Genomic DNA, 20,455 nt, shown 5'->3' with positions numbered 1-20,455 from the left:
CGATGCCAGCTCCAGTGGCCTTAGAAAGCTGAGGGAATATAGGTTTCTTTAGATGAGGTCTGGAAAAATGCTTCCAGATTACCTCAGGGGTGAAAAGAAAATTATTATTCCATTCCATGGCCCTGCTAATTCTTTTCAACGTTGATTCTGTCAGGTAGTTAGAATCTAAATGGAGGAAGCATTCATAATTGTCATTTATTATACTTTACTGAAGGTGACTGCTCCCAAGAAGCTCTGACAGGACAAAAACAAAGTGATTACGAAAGAAATGTGTAGGCGAAAGGATCAGGCCTTCCTACACACATTCCCAGAAGTCAGTCACCGACAGTGGGTGGGGATGGTTCCAGATTAAAATGGGCCTCTGCAGCTATGAGTCTTCAAAGACAGTCCTCTGCTATCGCGTTGTCAATCGAGTGATAATGAGTCCTGTTTCCCCTCCCTCTCTCTCACCACAGACATACATCATGTAGCTCTTTGTTACTTAAAAGCATGTAAAAGAAAGATTACCCCCCTCCACCCCAGCACCACAGGGTGTACTTCAGAAGTGAAATATGCAATCGGTTAGGGGTTATATTTAAAATACCTCCTCCCATTTTATCATTGTATTTCTTCACTTGGCATAGGCTAAAATGTGAGGAGTGTCTGCTGCTGTGAGAATGTTTTTTCCCCCTAATTTCTGAAATAATACCATACCTTGGAGATTAATGTTTGGGCTTTATCAAGATTATAATAAACAAATATGGCTTTGATCTAAATATTTTTCGAAAGATTGTTGCTGATCGTTCTTGGTTCCCTGTAATCTTACAAGAAAGTCTTTGGGCTTGCCAGTCTGATACCCAGGGGGACATAAATGCAGCTGCCTTTTCTTCCCTCTCATTTCCACGAGAATACTCTGTTCTCAGTTTCGCCCAAATTAGTCCCAGGATTCAGTTGTCTTTTTTGTCCAACATTCCATCATGCAATTCATTAAAATCTTCACATGAAATATTTAACAGATGAGTTATGTCATAATTCACATTACGGTTTTAAATTGTTATTCATGTGGTAAGTCATTTATCCTGGACATTAGCAGACCCCTGGAATGGGCTTGTATTTGATGTAAGCAAGGTTAGGGTTCTTTTCCTCAACACTGCAGGACAGTGGCCTTTTTCCAACCCCCAGTTAATCATGAAATATTCCAAAAAATGACATTCAGATTCATTGTTAGTTCTACTTGCAATTAACTATTTTGAAAACAAACAGAAGAAAACATTTAAACAAATGTGGCTTGGCTAACATCTATGACAGTTGACCGTTAATTAAGGCAAGTTTTAATCCAAATGTGCCATACCTTGTTACTGTCACTGCTAGCAATCATTGCTGTTGGGCACAAAGGAAGGAAAAATCAGGGGCTCTGTCAGAGGGAGGCTGAGGACAAAGTGTAAAAAGAGCCACTACCCTACTTGAGAAATATGACCAGTAAGGAGCTCTTTTTCTGGTTGAGAGAATGTACGGCCAGTATTTACTTGTAGAATTTGGGTTTTAAGAAAACTTGTTTCACTCCCAAGTGATGAAATACAGAGGAAATCCTTAGCACATATTTATTAACTTATTAGAGTTTTATTTTCTCTAATAAGAATACAGTTTTCTACCATATCCCTACCAATGGATTGGAATCTGTTAGGAGAAAACACACCTATATGTGGGCCGATCCAGCCCAGGAAAGCTCTGGAGCCTGATGTTCTGCCTGAGCACTGGGATGAAATGACTGGCCCCATGCTGCCAGCAGTAGCAAGTCACTTGAGAAACTTTGTGCGCAGGTGACCTGGCTGAAGAGCACATGGAGCTGACAGTGGCCGTGTCGGAGACAATATCTCTTTGGATTCTGTATGGAGATCTAGCTAACCTTGTCCTGAGCATGCATGAGTAATCGCAATTCTAAAAGGGTGAGTGATAGGATTTGAAGAGTGGAGTACATCTTTCATTAATCCTGAAGGGGAAAAAAAATCCATCTCAGGCTTGCTCAGCTGTAAAAGAATCCTTGCCTTCTGTTTTCTGCTTCTTTTTGCCAGTGCTCACATGGCCCTCCCGCTCACCCCCAACCAATGTATTATAATTTTGTAGAGTGTTTACCCCCTAACATTACATCCTCAGGGACCTTGGTAGTAGTGAACAATATGAATTTATTGTGGTTGAATTTTCTGTTGAGTATCAATATATTGGGGTGAAAAGTGTACTTGATGATGAAATACACACATAAAGGATTAAAACTAGGACTAAATCATCATATGAATGTTGACAACACTGTCAAACCTTTAGAGTTTTGATATACGTAATTTTATTTTGTATTATTTATCCCCATCCCACGCAAGTCCTGTTCATGTGACTTTCTTTGTAGAGACAGAGAAGGAAGTGAAGTGAGGTACCCAAGGGTACTTAGCTGTCTTAGAAGCAGGGTTCACAACCAGAGCTCTTGGTAAATATTTTCCTGGTTATAATTTGTTGATGGCAGTAGGATTATTTTTCTGTCTCCTGGGTTTGTATGTGAATATATCACATGGCTGGGGAACTGGGCAAATAGAGGTAGGGGTGTTTGTGTGAGCTTGCGTGCCAGGCATGGTGAGCACTGTTTTACAAACCAGATTTGTGCTCTTAGGAGTATGTTGCAAGTTGAGGCCAACCCCACAGAAAATTATTTCTAAATGAATACAATATGAAAAAGTTATTTTATTTCTAATTTTACATGTAACATTGTTCTTTGGTGAGTCTTGGATTACACTTGAATGCATGTCTGTTAACCTGATATGAGATGCATGCATGATTTCATCTTGAATGCATTTGAATATAATAGCACTGGAAATGTAATTTGTATTCTCAAATTTTATAAAGCAAAATAAATAAATCTTGGGGGTGGTAGCCACATTGAGCATATTGCATTGATTTCTTTGGGTTTCTCTCAAACTAATTACCAGCTTCCCCTTGCAAATCCAGGTCTTCTCACATGGGCAGGTCTGTCTGCTCTAGATCCTTCATACATAAGTCATCCTCATTTCTTCCACCTCCAGGGAGTGGGTAGCTTGGACAGATCTGTGGGGAATGTTACCTTTAATTCTCAAGGGACACCAGTCTTCAGTTCCTCTACTGTGTTCCTGTTATCAGTGATGACTGTCCAGTTAAACTCTCTGAGGTGATGGATATGTTCTGGGTCTGTTGGGTCCAGTACAGTAGCCACTAGCCTCCTGTGGGTATTTAGCACTTAAAATGTGACTAATGCAACTTAGGAACTAAATTATTAATTTTATTTAATTTTTATTTAAATAGCCACATGTAGCTGGTGGCCACCAATTTGGACAATGTAGGACTGGAGCCTTTGAGGTCAGCTGTTGGTCCCAATTCCAGTGTAGTAACCACTGACTAAAAAGCCTCTTGATGACGGTAAAAGAGGAGAGTGAAAAAGCTGGCTTCAAACTCAATATTCAAAAAATGAAGATCATGTCATCCAGTCCCATCACTTCATGGCAAATAGATGGGGAATAAGTGGAAACATTAACAGTTTTTATTTTCTTGGGCTCCAGAATTACTGGATGATGACCACAGCCATGAAGTTAAATGACACTTTCTCTTTGGAAAGGAAGCTATGACACACCTAGACAGCATATTAAAAAGCAGAGACATCATTTTGCCGACAAAGGTCCATATATTCAAAGCTGTAGTTTTTCCAGTAGTCATGTACGGATATGAGAGTTGGACCATAAAGAAAGTTGAGCATTGAAGAATTGATGCTTTTGAACTGTGGTGTTGGAGAAGACTCTGGAGAACCCCTTGGACTGCAAGGAGAACCAACCAGCCAATTCTAAAGGAAATCAACCCTGAATATTTATTGGAAGGACTGATGCTGAAGCTGAAGCTCCAATACTTTCGCCACCTGATTGAAAAGCCAACTCATTGGAAAAGACTCTGATGCTGGGAAACAGAAGGCAGGAGGAGAAGGAGGCAACAGAGGATGAGACGGTTGGATGGCTTCACCGACTCAGTGGACATGAATTTAAGCAAACTTCGAGAGACAGTGAAGGACAGGGAAACCTGGCATGCTGTAGTCCATGGGGTCACAAAGAGCCGAACACGACTTAGTGATTGAACAACAATCACTGACATTCTGCAAATGAAGTGCCTGTATGTGTGGGTGTTTGAATGATGCTCTGTGCTCTTGTCTGTCAGCTCTGAGCATCCCGAAGCGTGATCCTTTCTTCAGTGATTTGACTGCCCTCCCCAGGCCTCCATCCCTGGCTGTTGCATCCCACATGTCTTCATTTCAATCCATTGACCGCCTAGCTCGTACCTGATTTCTGATAAACATGGGAGGAAGAGAGGGAGGGGAAAAGTAGATAGAAAGGATGTTATAAAGTTGGGGAAGAAAGAAGACTGGATGAAAAAGATTACACGGAAGTTCTGTAGTCTGTATTGCTAAGCTGAAGATGAGTACTCAGTTGTTCTTTAGAGTATTGAGGTGCGTTAAGGAATAGTAACCAACTAATTGAAGCCAAATTATGAAATATCAGTGCTCTCGATGCATGAATGTTTCATACGAAAGGCTCTGGGGCTCTTTGGGGGTGGCATTTCTCATAAAAATGACTTTGTTCTTTTGTTGATTTCCAAAGACCATCCCAGTATCTTAGGGTCATTGTCCTAGGAAACTTACAGAATATTAGGGTGTTGGGAAGGATCTTAAGGAACACTTCTTTTCTAGGTCTGTTTTGCCCCTGGGAGATAAGTGAGGAACCACCAGATGCAGTTATGGAAAAGGGACTCTGTCTCCATCCTTGTGTTGAAAGTTCCTAATAGAGAACCATGGAGCCTTTGTAATCAGTTAGGAACACCATGAATTCCAGGAGAAATATGTTGATGATTTTCTGGACTGTCTAAAAAATTTCAAACTCCAGGAATGGTGTTTTAATTTTCTGCATTCTCTTTGGAACTTGGGTTTCGCTAAAACAGTTTCAGTCCTTGTTTTTCTTATTAAATTAGCAAGATTGACTTGAATCAGAATATACCATTATGGCTTGAAATGTTGAAAGAACAGGATAGATGGGCATGACAAATATCTCAGGTTCCATTTGGGATGTGTGGGAGTAGAAGAAGGCGGGGGGACTTGCTAGAATATTGATGCTTTTTTTTTTTCTGTTAAAAGTTGAAAAAAGGGGGAAAAAATGAACAAAATGAAAATAGAAGAAGCTAAATTTATGTTTGTGAAAGCTTGTATTTGTTTTTCTGAATAAAATTGGCATGGGATGCCCTTAAGCATTTTTGTTTGTGATAGGGAATTTTTATTTTGGTTTTTAAAGGGTTTTTGGTGTTCGTTTGCTTATTGTTTTTTACTTTAAATCAGTTTGTACTTAAATAACTGGCCAGATGCACCCAGTGGCTGTGACTGCATAACTCAACTCATCTCACTCTCATCTCCAACTGTCCAGGCCATTTCGCTGGTACTTCTTGTTCAAGGCTTTCATTGTGGACTATTCTAAAATATGGATCTGAGGTCCTTTCACTTGTCTACTGAAATATCTTTAATGGCTCTTCAGGCCCTAAAGCAGGTGCCAGCAAACTTTTTCTGTAAATGACCAAATAGAAAGCATTTTAGGCTATGTTGGCTATTCAGCCTCTGTTGCAACCACTCAATGCTGCCATTGTACTAGACAGTATGTAAACAAATAAGGCTGTCTGTGTTCCAATAAAACTTTATTGACAAAAAGTGGTGAATTTGGCCCTTAGGCCAACTCCTGACCTATAGGGTACTCTTCAGGTTTGTTGGTCTGACATTCGAGAACATTTGCCATTTGACCTCAGCCTGCACAACCAAGCTCCCCATTCTTTGAAGCCTCAGAAGACACTATGATCTTTTAAAAGGCTCCACCCTTTTGCCTGTGCTGTTTCTGCACTTGAGTCTCATCTTTCTTCTGTTCTTTTCCTATGAGTCAGATTTCCATGCTTTATCTGATACAAAGTTCTTGTCAACTCCCCCAGGCCAAGTCCGCCCCATCCTCTATGCTCCACAGTTCTCTGTGTAAGCCTGTGATGTTGCTTTTACCACGTGGCTACTCCCTAGGTAGACTCTGAGGGAGTGTGTGGTCTCATTCCCCTTATTACTCAGCTTAGAACTCGGTATAAAGGCCACTGAACAAATGGTCATGAAGTTGGCCCACCAATGGGCTTGTTAATCTCTTAATCTGAGAGACATATGTTAACTTGTAGGTGAACAAACTACAAACTCAGAAGTGAGAAACCATGGGCCAGAGTTGCTGGAGGGGGTGTGGGCAACAAAAACACAGCCAGGGCAAAACAGTGCAGATCCATTGTAGTCAGGACTGTCTGGGAGTCCTTTGGCATCGACCTCATGGCCCAGACAGGGAGTGAATGAGGAGTGAGGGAAGCAGTGTCTAGTTTAGGGCATCAGGACCAGGGAGAGGATGCAGCCTGCTGGAGGGAGATCAGAGAGAAGCAGCATGCATGATTAATGGGATGGAGGGACTGACTCATGAGGCAAGATTAAAGCACCGTGAGGAGCTGGGGTACAGACTGAAAGGGGCAGATGATAGCAGGCTGCAAGTATGTGAGATGGATAAACACCCAGGAGGGAGCAGCTCGCTTCATTAGAGGGGTGAAAATGGGGCCTCCCTCAGAGAATGGGAAGGGTGCTCAGAAAGGGCGCGAGTGACTGACAGGGGAACTCAGCAGTCGATGGGTGGGCCAGGGGCAGCTCTGGGTTGCTCGGACTAGAAACACCATGGAAAGGTCACCATGGGGTGACTCTTTCAGGGAAGCCTCTGCTTTTATCCTGTGGAGTCTTGAAGCCTCCTGTGACTGCTGACCTGGGCCTGTGAAAAATATTAAGTACCAGTCATTGAACGTTTCAACAGTCCTGAGGCCTTCTGCACGGAAGTCAGCCTTCTGCCATCCCTCCCTATCTTTAGTAGAACCAGAGATACTTGGTCCAAGCCCCTTCTTAAATCCAGGGCACACTCACCCCTGCCTGCCGGTGGATCTAACCAGAAACCCAGCCAGCACCTTGATTTACAGCTTCCTCAGTTGGCTTGTCTCCAATAGGGATATGGCTTGTCAGGCATTTTGGAAGACAAGATTCATTTGAAACTGCAGTGACTATCTTCAGGCTTCAATATCAGCTTCCTACAGGTATTCTCTGAGATTTTCTCCAGAGCTAGGAAGAGCAGCTTCTGCTGTCGTCTGACAAAATGGCCCATATTGTGGTAATTCCTCCATGGACAACTTACTCTCTTTAGTAAGACCTGTAGAGTAACCATGCTCAATTTGACTGCACATTCAAATCACTTGGGGTGCTTTTTAAAAATAGCTGTGCCTAGACTCCACTCCCGGAGAAGGCAATGGCAGCCCACTCCAGTCCTCTTGCCTGGAAAATCCCATGGACGGAGGAGCCTGGTAGGCTGCAGTCCATGGGGTCGCTAGAGTCAGACACGACTGAGCGACTTCACTTTCACTTTCCCTTTCATTCATTGGAGAAGGAAATGGCAACCCACTCCAGTGTTCTTGCCTGGAGAATCCCAGGGACAGGGGAGCCTGGTGGGCTGCTGTCTATGGGATCACACAGAGTCGGACACAACTGAAGTGACTTAGCAGCAGCGGTAGCAGCAGCAGACTCCACTCCCAGGAATTCTGATTTAAATTGTCTTACTGTGGGTGGTGCAGGGCGGAGGGCAGGGGTTGCTTCCCTGGTGGCTCAGATGTTAGAGAATCCACCTGTAATGCAAGAGAACCAAATTCGATTCCTGGGTCGGGGCGATCTCCTGGAGAAGAGAATGGCAACCCACTCCTGTGTTCTTGCCTGGAGAATTCCATGGACAGAGGAGCCTAGTGGGCTACAGTTCATAGCCAAGAGTCAAACACGACTGAGTGACTAACACTTTCACTTTTTTTTTTTTTTTTTCATTATGGAGGGGGAAGGCACCAGGCATCAGAACATTTTCTTTAAGTTCCCCATATGGTTCTAATGTGTTGAGAACTGCCACAGAAAAACCTTTATTTGGGTATGATTGTAATTCACACTGATGTTACTCTTCTATCTGTCTAGCTAGCTAGATACTGACTATGCTATCACCCAAACAGTTTTTCTGAAAAAGCAAGCATTTACCAATGGGCCATCTGTGTGCTTGGCCCCTTGCTGGAGGCAGGGATCCAGTGGGGAACAAGAACGTGTCCCTGTCCCTGGGGAGCTTAAGGTCCAGAAGATGGTGGTCACTTAAAGCAAAGCAGGATGAACCCAGAGTGCTGACATGGTACCTTTCAGAGAATTCCATTCTGTGTATTGCAGCTGTGCTTAACTTGAAATTCTAAGTGCAAAGATAGAGGATGAGTCTCTCTAAGTGTACATGTCCTAGTTAACTATGACTCTCAGGTCTTGCTTCAATGATTTGTTTAGGAAGTAGAAATGTACTTGGCAGTAATAAGGGTAATAGCCCAAGGTCTTCATGAATCTTCAAGTTCCTGAAGCCAGTACAGCAATGTGTTCCCAAGGTGGGAGGTGTTGGGGGGCATCTAACACAGTGGCAAGATAAAATTATATGAGTGAACTTTGGTGTGTGGGGGTGGTAATCATGTATTTCTTTTACTGGATATCATTATGTGGATTGAAGTTACTGTAGGTATTTCAGCAAAAGAAAAAAGTGTGGAAAGATAAATAACAATACTGTGATGGTGATGGTTTAGTGGCTAAGTCGTGTCCAACTCTTGAGACCCCATGGACTATAACCCGTCAGACTCTTCTGTCCAGGGGATTTTTCAGGCAAGAGTACTGGAGTGGGTTGCCATTTCCTTCTCCAAGGGTTCTTCCTGACCCAGGAATCAAACCCAGGTGTCCTGTGTTGCAAGCAGATTCTTTACTGACTGAACCACCAGCGAAGCCGTGGTGGTAAGCAGATGGGGCAGATTATGTGCAATGGATTGAAGTTTGCGTAACTGCCGAGGGCTAAACGATGCCCCTTGTGGGGAGTGTAGTGTTTCTAGCACAATCTCATTTTTTCTTTCCATCTCCTCTAAAGTTTTCTTGCCATCTGATGAGCTTTTTTGCCTGACTTGGGTCCCTTCTTTAATGGCTTTAAGAGTTGCTTTGTCTTGACTTCATAGAGAGAAATATTGTGAGCTTTTTCATGGCATAATTCTGAGGTTCCCTCGAATTCTTCTTCCCAAAATTTCAAAGCACTTTCTTAACCGCTTCCATTTCTATACCTTTCTCTCACTAGAAGTAGCTTTCACTCTTGCTTTAGGGAACTTTTCACAGACGAGCAAAGAACTGTGTAATTCCACAGAGTTCCTGCGGAGAAAAGATCATTTGGATGTGGATCAGTTCAGTTCAGTTCAGTCGCTCAGTCGTGTCCGACTCTTTGCAACCCCATGAATCGCAGCACACCAGGCCTCCCTGTCCATCACCAACTCCCGGAGTCCACCCAAACCCATGTCCATCAAGTTGGTGATGCCATCCAGCCATCTCATCCTCTGTCGTCCCCTTCTCCTCCAGCCGCCAATCCCACCCAGCATTAGGGTCTTTTCCAATGAGTCAACTCTTTGCATGACGTGGCCAAAGTATTGGAGTGTCAGCTTCAACATCAGTTCTTCCAGTGAACACCCAGGACTGATCTCCTTTAGGATGGATTGATTGGATCTCCTTGCAGTCCAAGGGACTCTCAAGAGTCTTCTCCAACACCACAGTTCAAAAGCATCAATTCTGCGGCGCTCAGCTTTCTTCACCGTCCAACTCTCACATCCATACATGACCACTGGAAAAACCATAGCCTTGACTAGACGGACCTTTGTTGGCAAAATAATGTCTCTGCTTTTCAATATGCTATCTAGGTTGGTCATAACCTTCCTTCCAAGGAGTAAGCGTCTTTTAATTTCATGGCTGCAATCACCATCAGCAGTGATTTTGGAGCCCCCAAAAATAAAGTCTGACACTGTTTCCACTGTTTCCCCGTCTATTTCCCATGAAGTGATGGGACCAGATACCATGATCTTACTTTTCTGAATGTTGAGCTTTAAGCCAACTTTTTCACTCTCCTCTTTCACTTTCACCAAGAGGCTCTTTAGTTCTTCTTCACTTTCTGCCATAAGGGTAGTGTCATCTGCATTGGATGTGGATACTGGGGCCCAATTAAAAAAAGTCACATCATGACCAAGTGACTCACTTCCAAACATCAACCCATGACAAGTAACTTTTCAAATTTCATATCTCAAAACACTTGCAGAATATATATTTTGGGTACACAAGTTTATGCATTAATGACAGAAACAGAAACTCTGAGAAAACCATGATCTTCTGAATATCCTTTTTATTTCCATTCCTGTTTTCAGCTGTGCTGGGGAGAGTGTTGACCACAAGTATATGAATTTTAGAAAAACTCAAGTAATATCTCTCCAAAGAGCCATATGCATTGTGCTCAGTTTGTTCTGTCAAAAGTTACATGAGTGTAGGTAACCTTGAAAATTCCTTACCTGAACAATAGAATGTCTTAGTTGTATGCTTCACTGTAAATTTAGTTTTTAAGTGTTCTTATCTGATATGCTTACATCAGCATCTTGCCTTGACAGATAATTTTCTATGATAATCTTAAATAATTGTGTAAAGAGATCTCTAATGCCTTGTTTTATTTATAATTTGTCCCAGCTGTAGGCATTCAGATGAAACTTGAATTTTTCCAAAGGAAGTTCTGGACTGCCAGCAGACAGGTAAGTTATAATCAGCATGTTGAAGCATTAGCAACACTGTTATTATACAGGTGTTCACATTTGAGTACCCAGAGCCTAAAAGTGCCAGATTTCCGATGAATGTTTGTAAAATGAACTGCTGGGCTACTCAGGTTACCTTTCATTTCAGTGCAAAATAAAGGACTGACAGCATGTTAGACACCACATGCTGAGAAAGCAGAGAATTTGCTCCTGAAAACAGCTGTAATTGTGAGATCAAAATAGTGACTGTCTTGAAGAGAAGTTTTTCTTCTAAATATCAGGGACTTTTGTGAATTTACATAGTGACTTTTTAAAAATCTTATGATGCCCAGTTATTTGTGAATCTCTTTATTTCATTTTTGAAGGATTTTACATAGCTAGGTTATACTAAGCATGCATCTGCTTTCTTTGGCCGAGGGCTTCTCTGCCTTGGATAATCTGGGAACATTCTTTACTTGCACTGTGTATTCTGTCCTAAGTAATATCAGTGGTATTTGTTCAGTAAGTCACCAGGAATGGCAACACATAAGATGTCTCCATCTGTCCAAGTCTATATGTTGAGATGGTATATAGTTTCTTAAATGAAAATACTTTAGGAGTTTATGCATCAAGAACACAGAAGTTTTAAAAAGTCACTGGGAAATAATTTAAAATTAAATAAATACTTAGCTATATTTCTTGTTACTGAAAGATTAGAGGTCTTAAAAGGATATCACTATTGAATAAAGCATAAATTATCATGGACAACATAAATTAAAATGAAAAAGAACCAGGTTACCCCTAAGTTGTCTTTTTTAAAATTGTTTATTGAATTTGTTACAGTATTCCTCTGCCTTATGTTTTTGGTATTTTGGCTGCAAGGCGTATAGGATCTTAGCTCCCCACCCAGGGATCGAACTTGCATCCCCTGCTTTGGAAAGTGAAGTCTTAACCACTAGACCGCCAAGGAAGTCCCCCAACTTATCTTTTATATTACTGTCTGGGGCTGGTACTCATCCTAGAGAGGATGGGCACATTCATCCCGGAGCATTCCCTTTGGATGAAACAGGCTAGGACTTTGATGGGCTGTCCTTTAGTAACCAGGTGGCAGCCTTAGCAGATGCTGGTGTGTCCAAATGACATGTTTCCTTTTGTTTCCCCCTCACCTCACAGTGCGCCTCTCTGGATGGCAAATGCTCTATCAGCTGTGATGACGAGGTATGATGGCCTCCTGGGCCTGTGTCTGCTCTGATCAAGTTGGGGCGGGGTGGGAGGGCGGTGGCTGAATGACTGAGGGTGCTTTCTCAAAGGGGGAATGTCTCACAGAGCCAGATCTAAGAGATTGCTGTGAACCAGTCTCCAAAAATCCAAGGACATTTGCTTTGTTTCTTTCTCTTTCTTCTCCCAGTCAGATAGTTTTGGAGAGCTGAGGAAGTATGATTTAAATGTCCCATGAACAGCACTGTTGGGATTTTGGCATTTTATAGAACACGATACAAATTACTGACATTTGAAACTCTCACTACAATTCTCAGAGTTTTCTACCAATGTGGTACCTCTTTTCATCTTCTTAACCACCTAATGAAATGGATAGGAATATATGTCCCACTTTGTAAAGGGGGAAACTGAGCATCAGGGAAATTAAATGTCTTGCTTAATTTCATGTAATAAAGAAGCTTAAAAATCTAAGCGTTGAAAACTCAGAATGTTGCATTCTAGCATACTGCTTCCCTTCTACAACTCCCTTTCCCTCCCTTCGTTCTTTCTCCTTATCTCACTCCCTCAGTCTTGGGAGGACAAATTTGAATCCCACACATGAGCAGTAGAATAAAAAAGATATACCACTGTCCCAAGTTTGACCATCAGATTTAAGTTTTTATAGCATCCAGTCCCGTGTACCTTCTGCCCCACATCTTAGATCAACCACATGTGAAGTAGCATTTCACCTTGGCTCAGGCAGCCTTCCTCCCTCTGAGTCAGCCAAACCATTAGTCAATACATAAAGTGGAGCTTATGGATCACTCATTTATATTCCTTCTGGTTACCACAGGAATTAAAGAAATCCTAACCAAATGTAATTCCAACACAGAAAATATGGATTAGAAGTATATTTCCAAAAAATAGGCAAACAAAAGGCAAGTAAAGAAATATAAAAGAGGGAGAATAGGGTGAAGGTAAAGGACAAAATGCTCAGTCCTTAAATATCTGCCAGTTTAAAAAAAAAATCGTAATAGCTGTATGAGTTACTACTATTCAAAGAGTAAAAGCAAAAACCCAACTTTTCCTGACCATTAGATCAAAAATAATTTTCCCAAAGGAAGTACCCTGTGATGTTTTATGACCAGTACCCTTTCAGTAAGTTTGGGAATGCCATTCATAGGCTAGTCAAGTGGCTTCAAACCTCTCCTCTGTCTTTGAGGCATTACTTGTCTTATTGTAATGCTCAGTTCAAGACAACACAGCTCAACAGTAGCACTGATTAATCAGTGTGACGAGGCCCTGTGTTAAGCTACTAACTCCAATTTGTGTTAAAAGAATGAAGGACGGTTGGTTAGTCGGGTGACTGAATGGATGGTTGATTGGCTGGTGGGATTGATGGTGTTCTGGATAGTTGGTTGGTTGACTGACTGGTCTCTGGTTGATTGACTGGATGGACAAATAGTTGGTTGAACAATTTGATGAATAGTCAGAGGCGGTAATCTTCCTACAGCCTAACACTGCCTCCGTGCATTCTCATACATGGAAATAAGTGGAAATGGATTCCCACTTAGAGTTAGAGAAGTGCAATATATGTTAGTTGTTTAGTGACTGATTTCACAGGTGGTCTAGCATAGCAGTTAAAGGTACAGGCTGTGAAGGCAGAGTAGCTTCCAACTGTGGCTCTGAAAGTAATAAGCCTTGCCTTAGTTTCCTCAGCTGTACAATGCAGATAGAAACAGCCCCAGAGGCATGGTGAGGATGAATGAGATAATATATGAAAACTTCATAGCACAGCTCCTGGCCTGTGGTAAGCCCTCAATAAGCATTAGCTATCAAACAAAAATGTATGCAGACACATTCTTCCCTTAGAGTAATGGTTCACCTGAACCCCAAACCTCAGGTGGCAGCCACATACACACTTTAGTCCCTTGGGCATAGTAAGCACAAGGTAGGGTGCCTTCCTCACTACTGATATCTGCTTTAACAGCCTTCAGGATGGAGCCTCATCAAGATATCATTTTGAAGGTTCACACTTTAAAAATTAAGTGTGGCATAGGCTGGATTGCTGAACTTGATCTGATGCTCAGATGTCCCCATTTTGCCCTTTAAAGCTATCATCCATTTCCCATTTTGACTCTAAAGTTTTGGCTTCAGGCACCTAGTTGACATAGTTTTAAAAGGAAAAGCCAGGCCCCTTTCCATCCTTTCAGCCAACTCTTTCCACGTGTCATTCCCTTTCATAGCTTTTAATTAAGTCTTTGAGACCATGTCCCTCCACTCCTCCAACTGCCCTCAAGTGATCAGGTCCCCATTAAAAACAGCTGTGGGGGCTCATTAAGTTCACGTGCTTCTGGCTTCTCCTCTCTGTACTGAAGACCTGGCGCAACTCCCACACACTTATCAGACACACTTTGCCTCGGATCCAATCCAGTCCCTCTGTCTTCCCCTGTAGTGGCCTCCCTGGGCCTTGACTTGAGTGTCCTGGGCTGCTGGATGGAGTCGGTCTGGCCAGATGTCTTCCAGGCTTATAGATACATCTTCATGGAGGGCCTGGCCATGGGCCTAACTGAGGACTTTAAGGAGCTCCATTCCACCCAAGGGGACTGTTAAGTTCAGAACCTGAGAGGCAACCTCTCTCACACTCACTCATTCCTTCAGGACCTATTTACTGAGCCCGCCTGGCATCCCTAGTACCTCCGGCCCCTGAGGAGTCAGTGGGATGCAGAGTCAGAGATGGACCCTGTCTTCCAGGAGCTAACTGGTTAGAAGGGGAGATGAGCACATGTGCTTATCAGCTGACTTACCTCCACAATCTCTTGCTACAAACTGTGTGACAACTTCTGTCTCCAAAAAAGTCAATTTGCAGCATTAAGATATTTATAAAGAGGGCACATAGTAGGTGCTGAATAGACACAAACATGGTTCTTTGGGGACTCATAACGCACCTTGCACTATGCTCAACAATTTGCACTCACTGGCCCGCTTAATCTTTTCTCTGAAATAGTTGTTGCTGTCTCCATCATTCAGATAAGGAAACTGAGACTGGGAGTGCTAAAAGGCTTTGCTCAAAGTCATACTGGCTACAAGTGTCCAAGTCTCTGATTCTCAAGCTAGTATCTTAGCCTCAGAGCTAATACCACCTTCCAGGTAACACAAGCTTGGTGCTATGGTTCTCACTTCCAAGTGCTCTTCCTCCCAGTTTTCCTTACTATCTGTGATGGCCCAATTACCATGGCCTAGGTTGGGGCTCTAACCTCAGGTATCTTACCTAACCTGCCTCTGTGACCTGAAATCAAACTTCTCTGAGCAATACTGAGGCGATAAGTAGTTGAAGAAAGTTGCCTTTTTTAAAAAAGGCAACTGTCACCAGCTCTTTATTTCTGCACTTTTCAAACAACTTCATCTTTAGATGTTTTGTCACAGGTGCCTATGGAGTGGATGCTTGCCATGTCTGTCAAAACTTAGAGTTCCTGGTTTGCCCAAGCCCTTCAGCCTGTCATTTTGCCCTTGTCACAAAGGGATGGGAAGACTCCTGAGAAGTTTGGCTTAATTTGGGGCAGAAGTAGCATAGTGAGGGAAAGCCGACAAAAGATCTCTTCTATTTCCTTTTACTGGAGGAGGGATACTGGAGAAGGCAATTGACTAATGTAAAGAGACATAGAGAAAACAATTTATCCAGACTTGAATCTGGCTAATTCTACTCTGATTCTTTCATAACGCAGCACTCTGCTCACTTAACTTCAGGGGCCTTACTCCATTCCACCATACTTCCCAATAATTTAATCCAAGTGGTTGTTGGCAGGGAGATCTGTTTATGAAGTCATCACAGTGACTGAATATCCCTAATGTAACAATATTGCCTGTAATGAAAATTAAATGACACCTTCAGATTAAGGGACCCAGTTCTACATCAGTGACACAGCATCCTTGCCTCTGACCTGTGATTTTCTCAGTGATTTGTCAATCGCAAGGTTGACAATATCTGTTGCATACTGTTGCTCCTGTTCCTTCCACATTGGATGAGAGTGGAAACAGAGGTTGATACCTGAGAAGTGAGTCTTCTAATGCCTAGTCCAACGTTGATTCCATGCAGTGCTGTCCATTATAAGGGGCACGAGGTCATCATTTCCAAGAAATGAGGGTGGGGAAAGAACCAAATATTGACATCAAATTATGAAACATTTTATTGAGGCTTCATCTCTAAATAGAGTGGAAATGGTGAAATATATTTATTTTATTTAACAAATTTAAACTTAATAAATTTATAACTGCAGTCCTATCCTAATTCTATTAACAAAGAACACGTTTGGTTTGGGAGTGGGGAGTATAATATTTCAGATAAAATTATAAACATCAAAATATTTAATCCTTCACTTTATATTTGATTTTCTCAAAGTGATCACAAGGGAGGTCAAATATAGTGGAGTTTAATCAGTTTCCCCAGGAGCTTCTCTTAGTCTCTTCCTTTTGAAATCATTCTCTTTGGAAGCATCTTTCATGTTATTGGTGGTGATGTTTTGTTTTTCCTGTGTGTTTTATCTCTGTCGGATACTAATGTGCCAGTGGTTTCATGTGTGATTGGAGCAGATCTCCAGTATCACCCTCATGGACTTCAGGAAATATTGCTTCTTTCCCAAGGTTTTCAGTTGCTTTGTGTTTGTCTTGTATTGTCTAATATTTACAGAGAAAAACTGACCACAAAGTTATAGGTCTAATAGCAGTAATACCAATTAACTAGGGATGTTTGAGTAGGAATTTATTTTATAGTTAGGGATGGAGGGTGAGTTATGATGACTTTGGATTCTCTACACAATTGTAAGAATTTGGAGAGTCAGTGTATGGAGGCCACTCCTATGCTCAACAAGTAGTTTTATCGATTGAATGGAGGTTAACCTCCCTTTACATCAAGGTCTATATCTCCAGTTTGTCTTGTATGATCCAATTAACTTGAAATTAAATTTAAATCTGCACATACCTTGTGGCTGGCATATTGGACAGCCAGGCTCTGTGTGTGTTTTCCTAGTGCTGTGTCCTACAAAAGGGGGACGTTTGTCAGGACTCCCAGCTGGGCCAGTGTAGTGTCTGTGCAGCCAAGAGCTTCTTTGAAGGAAACGAATGTGGCCTTCATCGGGCCCCTTTGAATAACCGAGAGAAACTTGCTCACCAGAGCAGCCGGCTCTTTTCCGAAAGGTGCTGGCCAGGCTTTTAATTTCCTGCTGAATCTCCACCGATGCCTACTAATAAAGGATGCATCTTTCTGACTAGCTTACTGCTGTACTTTTGTGTCTCACTGGAATCAACTCCGTGGATAGGTGAATGTCCCAGAAAAAAACAGCCCTGCAGTGGCCTGGAGTTAGGGGACTTTAGCTCAGGGTAAAGATATGTTACAAATTAAATGTTGCAGTCGGTATGTAAAGCTGCAATAAATAGAAACTGAGTTACATCAAGGACGGAATTAAACCTTAAATTTAAACTCCACAGCACTGTAATTAAAACTTAGCCTGTAGCAAATCATTCACTTGAGATTAAAGTAGTGTGGGGGAAGCAGAGGTTTGGGCTTACCTTGCTACAATTTATAAGTCTGAGCTACCAAAAGCTAACAGCCCTGCCCCCAAATCCAGCTCCCAATTAAAAACACAGTTTGAAAACCTTTAGGAGGCCTGAGGGGCCCCTTTAACAGAAGTCTGCCCCTTCCCTCCTGCCTAAGTCTATGAACAAATTAAAAAATATTACCTGGTCCCCTGATGGTCTTCTGAGCTGACACGGTGTTTTCATTAATACATCATTAGAGTAATGGCATTGTGCTGTCGTTTTGCTTTCAAAACAGCCTGCACTTCAACCACTGTTAATACAGGTTCAGAGGCCTCTGTACACTTTGTTCCTGGGAAATATTATTCAGGTCATATAAATTTTTAAAAAGGGAGACAAACTGTAATGAATAATTTTTAAATGCATTTTCGTTTTATCCCAATCTGGGATGTTCAAGGCTTGCTTAGTGTTTTAGGTTTATTTGTTAGTTTTGCAAAACAAGTGCTGGGGTAAACTTAACTTTGGCCTTAACTCCAAGAGCCAGCTGGCATTTCCAGTTCCCCCAAAACAGCCTAAAATAGGTGTCTCTCAGATTGGAAGTACATCATTGCATGTAAAAGCAGTCTGAGGACCCAAAGTTGAAACTGTGGTGTTTTTATTTTCTAGACTGTGAATTGTTACCTCATAGACAATAATGGATTTATTCTGGTATCTGAAGACTACACTCAGGTGAGTGAGGAATTTCTACCTACTCACAGTAAGGATCCCAGACTGTGCTTGGGTCAGGGGAAGTGAACTACGGTGTTGAAACTTTGAGACAATGATCTGTATTTAAGAGGTAATAGCAGGAGATTATAAAACATTATTTCCACCCCTTTAAGAATGTCACAGCCTACTTCTCAGCGGGCCCCAAAGAGATTTTACCTCCAGGGAGGAGAGGAGGGGTGCAGAGCCCAGGGTCTGCTCTCTTACACATAAAATGTTCAATTTATAGAACTCTTTACCACAAGTGTGGAGATGCCTGAAAGAGTTTGGGTAATTTTAAGGAGGTTTCCTCCTTTTGATATTTTGATATTTTATCTTTATATATAATTTATACATCCACACATATATATGTATGTATGTATGTCAACATAATTATTCTTTATGGCTTTCTTTCTGATTTTTCCTTTTTAAAAGTCAGTTATCTGAGTCCAAGGATTAACTTGGGTTCTCAACACTGAGGGCCAAGAATCCACATATAGATGAAGAATGTTTTTCATTTGATCCAGCCGTGTGCAGTGTGAGGGCAGGAGGGAGAGATGGAAAGAAACCAAGCTAGGGTGCTCAGCAAAGAAAGCTCCACTATTATTTGGAAGTCAAAGTAAGAGTTAAAATCAATAGCATTGTCATAGAGAAACATGAGTTTCTCCTTTAAAACTTGGTGCCTGAAAGCTTTCTCTGCAGTTAGAAATGAAATAAGCATGTTAAAGTCAAATCCAAATCAGTTTAGCTGTATGGTGTAGGTAAGTATCACCAGAGGAGGAGGCAGATGGTTTCTGATGTGAGCTCTCTTCCTTAACTCGATTCGGGATATTGGGTACATCCCTTAACTCGCCGGGACTCCTGGTGGGTTCTGTGAATGGAGGATGGTTGACTACAGAAGTCTTCTTCTAACTCTAATACTTGAGGATGCTAGCATTTTATAATGAGGTTTCCTTTACATCATTTAAAATGTCTCAATAGTCAACAGAGTGATAGACCCATTAATGCCTAATAAATTAGTTAATTGTCCTTAAGTATGGCTCCTTAGGGTCTGAGCGCAGTGGCTTGTTAATTTGTGAACTCTGGCTCCAGGTAACATGTGGAACTGTGCTTCGGTTTTCCCTCTTATCTGTGAGAATGTTGTGGGATTTTAAATGTACCTTTGGTCGATGGTAATTACATAGTTGAGACTCAAACTGCCCACACACGGTCTCCTCAGATGCTGGACGTCATTGGATGTTGGACAGTTGATGGACATTAGATAGGAAGGATAAGCACATGAAATGCGGTCAGTTTCTTGGGAGCAGGAATGGCCATAGGCCTATAGTAATATGCCCCTGTGTCTGGGAGGAGTGAGAACCCAAATTAATCCCCTGTGAGGAGGAGCTCTGTCGTCCTGCCATAATCATGGAGGGCTGAGATGAGAACCTGACCCTGAGGGAGGGACGACATGGCAGATGTCTTTAAGTGGTGAGTCTTGGACCAGCCAACAAAATGAACCACTGAAACAGTGACCTCTTCCACGCCATAGCCACTGCATGTGGTCTCTGTTGCCTCCCTTACTTCTGGGTAGAATAGCCCATGGAGCCGGCCCTGCCTCAGCTTGTTTGATGTCTGGTTTCCTGTACCCTAATTAGGTTAATTCTTCTTCATCTAACAACCAGTTCCATTGACACTGGCATATTTACACACAGGAAATGCACATGTCCTTCTTGCTCCCAACAGCAGCACATACCCACAGAGTTTGCCAAAAGTTCAAGTTTCCCTGGAGTGAAAAAGGCAGTGCTCAATCTCCAGTCAGTGAAATGTCACTTCCTTCTTTCCTCCTCTTTTCTGACTTTTTGGCAAAGCCTGTATGTGCCTTTCTGCCTGAAAACTCCTAAGAGCCTACTTGAGGTCACACCATTATAAAGAAGTCAGGATTTAGTTAATACAATCTATGGACTTGATGTAGGAGCTTCCCCAGTGGCTCAGCAGTGAAGAATCTGCCTGCCAGTGCAGGAGACACAGGTTCAATCTCTAAGTCGGGAAGATCCCCTGGAGAAGGAAATGGCAACCCACTCCAGTATTCTTGCTGGGAAAATTCCATGGACAGAGAGCCTGGAGGGTGACAGTCTGTGGGGTTGTAAAGAGGTGGACATAAATGAGCACGTACACACATGTGGAATTTATGCGATTTGGGCTCTGAGTGTAATGCCCCCTACTCTCTGCCACATAAGATAGAAATTCTCAGAGCACCCACAGTAGAGATGGGGATTCTCTACTGGTCTGC

The 20,455-nt window shown here is 42.2% G+C and overlaps 1 protein-coding gene across 2 annotated transcripts in view; it reads left to right on the top strand.

The window, feature by feature from the left end:
• The window catches only part of CACNA2D3 (calcium voltage-gated channel auxiliary subunit alpha2delta 3), an 871,068-nt gene that overhangs the window by 765,529 nt on the left and 85,084 nt on the right, over nt 1-20,455 (top strand). For both annotated transcript variants that reach the window (XM_081524872.1, XM_081524871.1), the window contains 3 exons: nt 10,670-10,731; nt 11,884-11,928; nt 18,106-18,168. In XM_081524872.1, the coding sequence (XP_081380998.1) occupies nt 10,670-10,731; nt 11,884-11,928; nt 18,106-18,168 (170 nt within the window). The remainder of the gene's footprint in view (nt 1-10,669; nt 10,732-11,883; nt 11,929-18,105; nt 18,169-20,455) is intronic.

This window comes from Giraffa tippelskirchi, chromosome 9 (assembly GCF_054371585.1).
Source record: "Giraffa tippelskirchi isolate mGirTip1 chromosome 9, T2T-mGirTip1v1.2.pri, whole genome shotgun sequence".
NCBI classification, from domain to species: Eukaryota; Metazoa; Chordata; class Mammalia; order Artiodactyla; family Giraffidae; genus Giraffa; species Giraffa tippelskirchi.
Note: the sequence above shows the minus strand (reverse complement) of the source record. Positions and strands in the feature narration are given on the sequence as shown.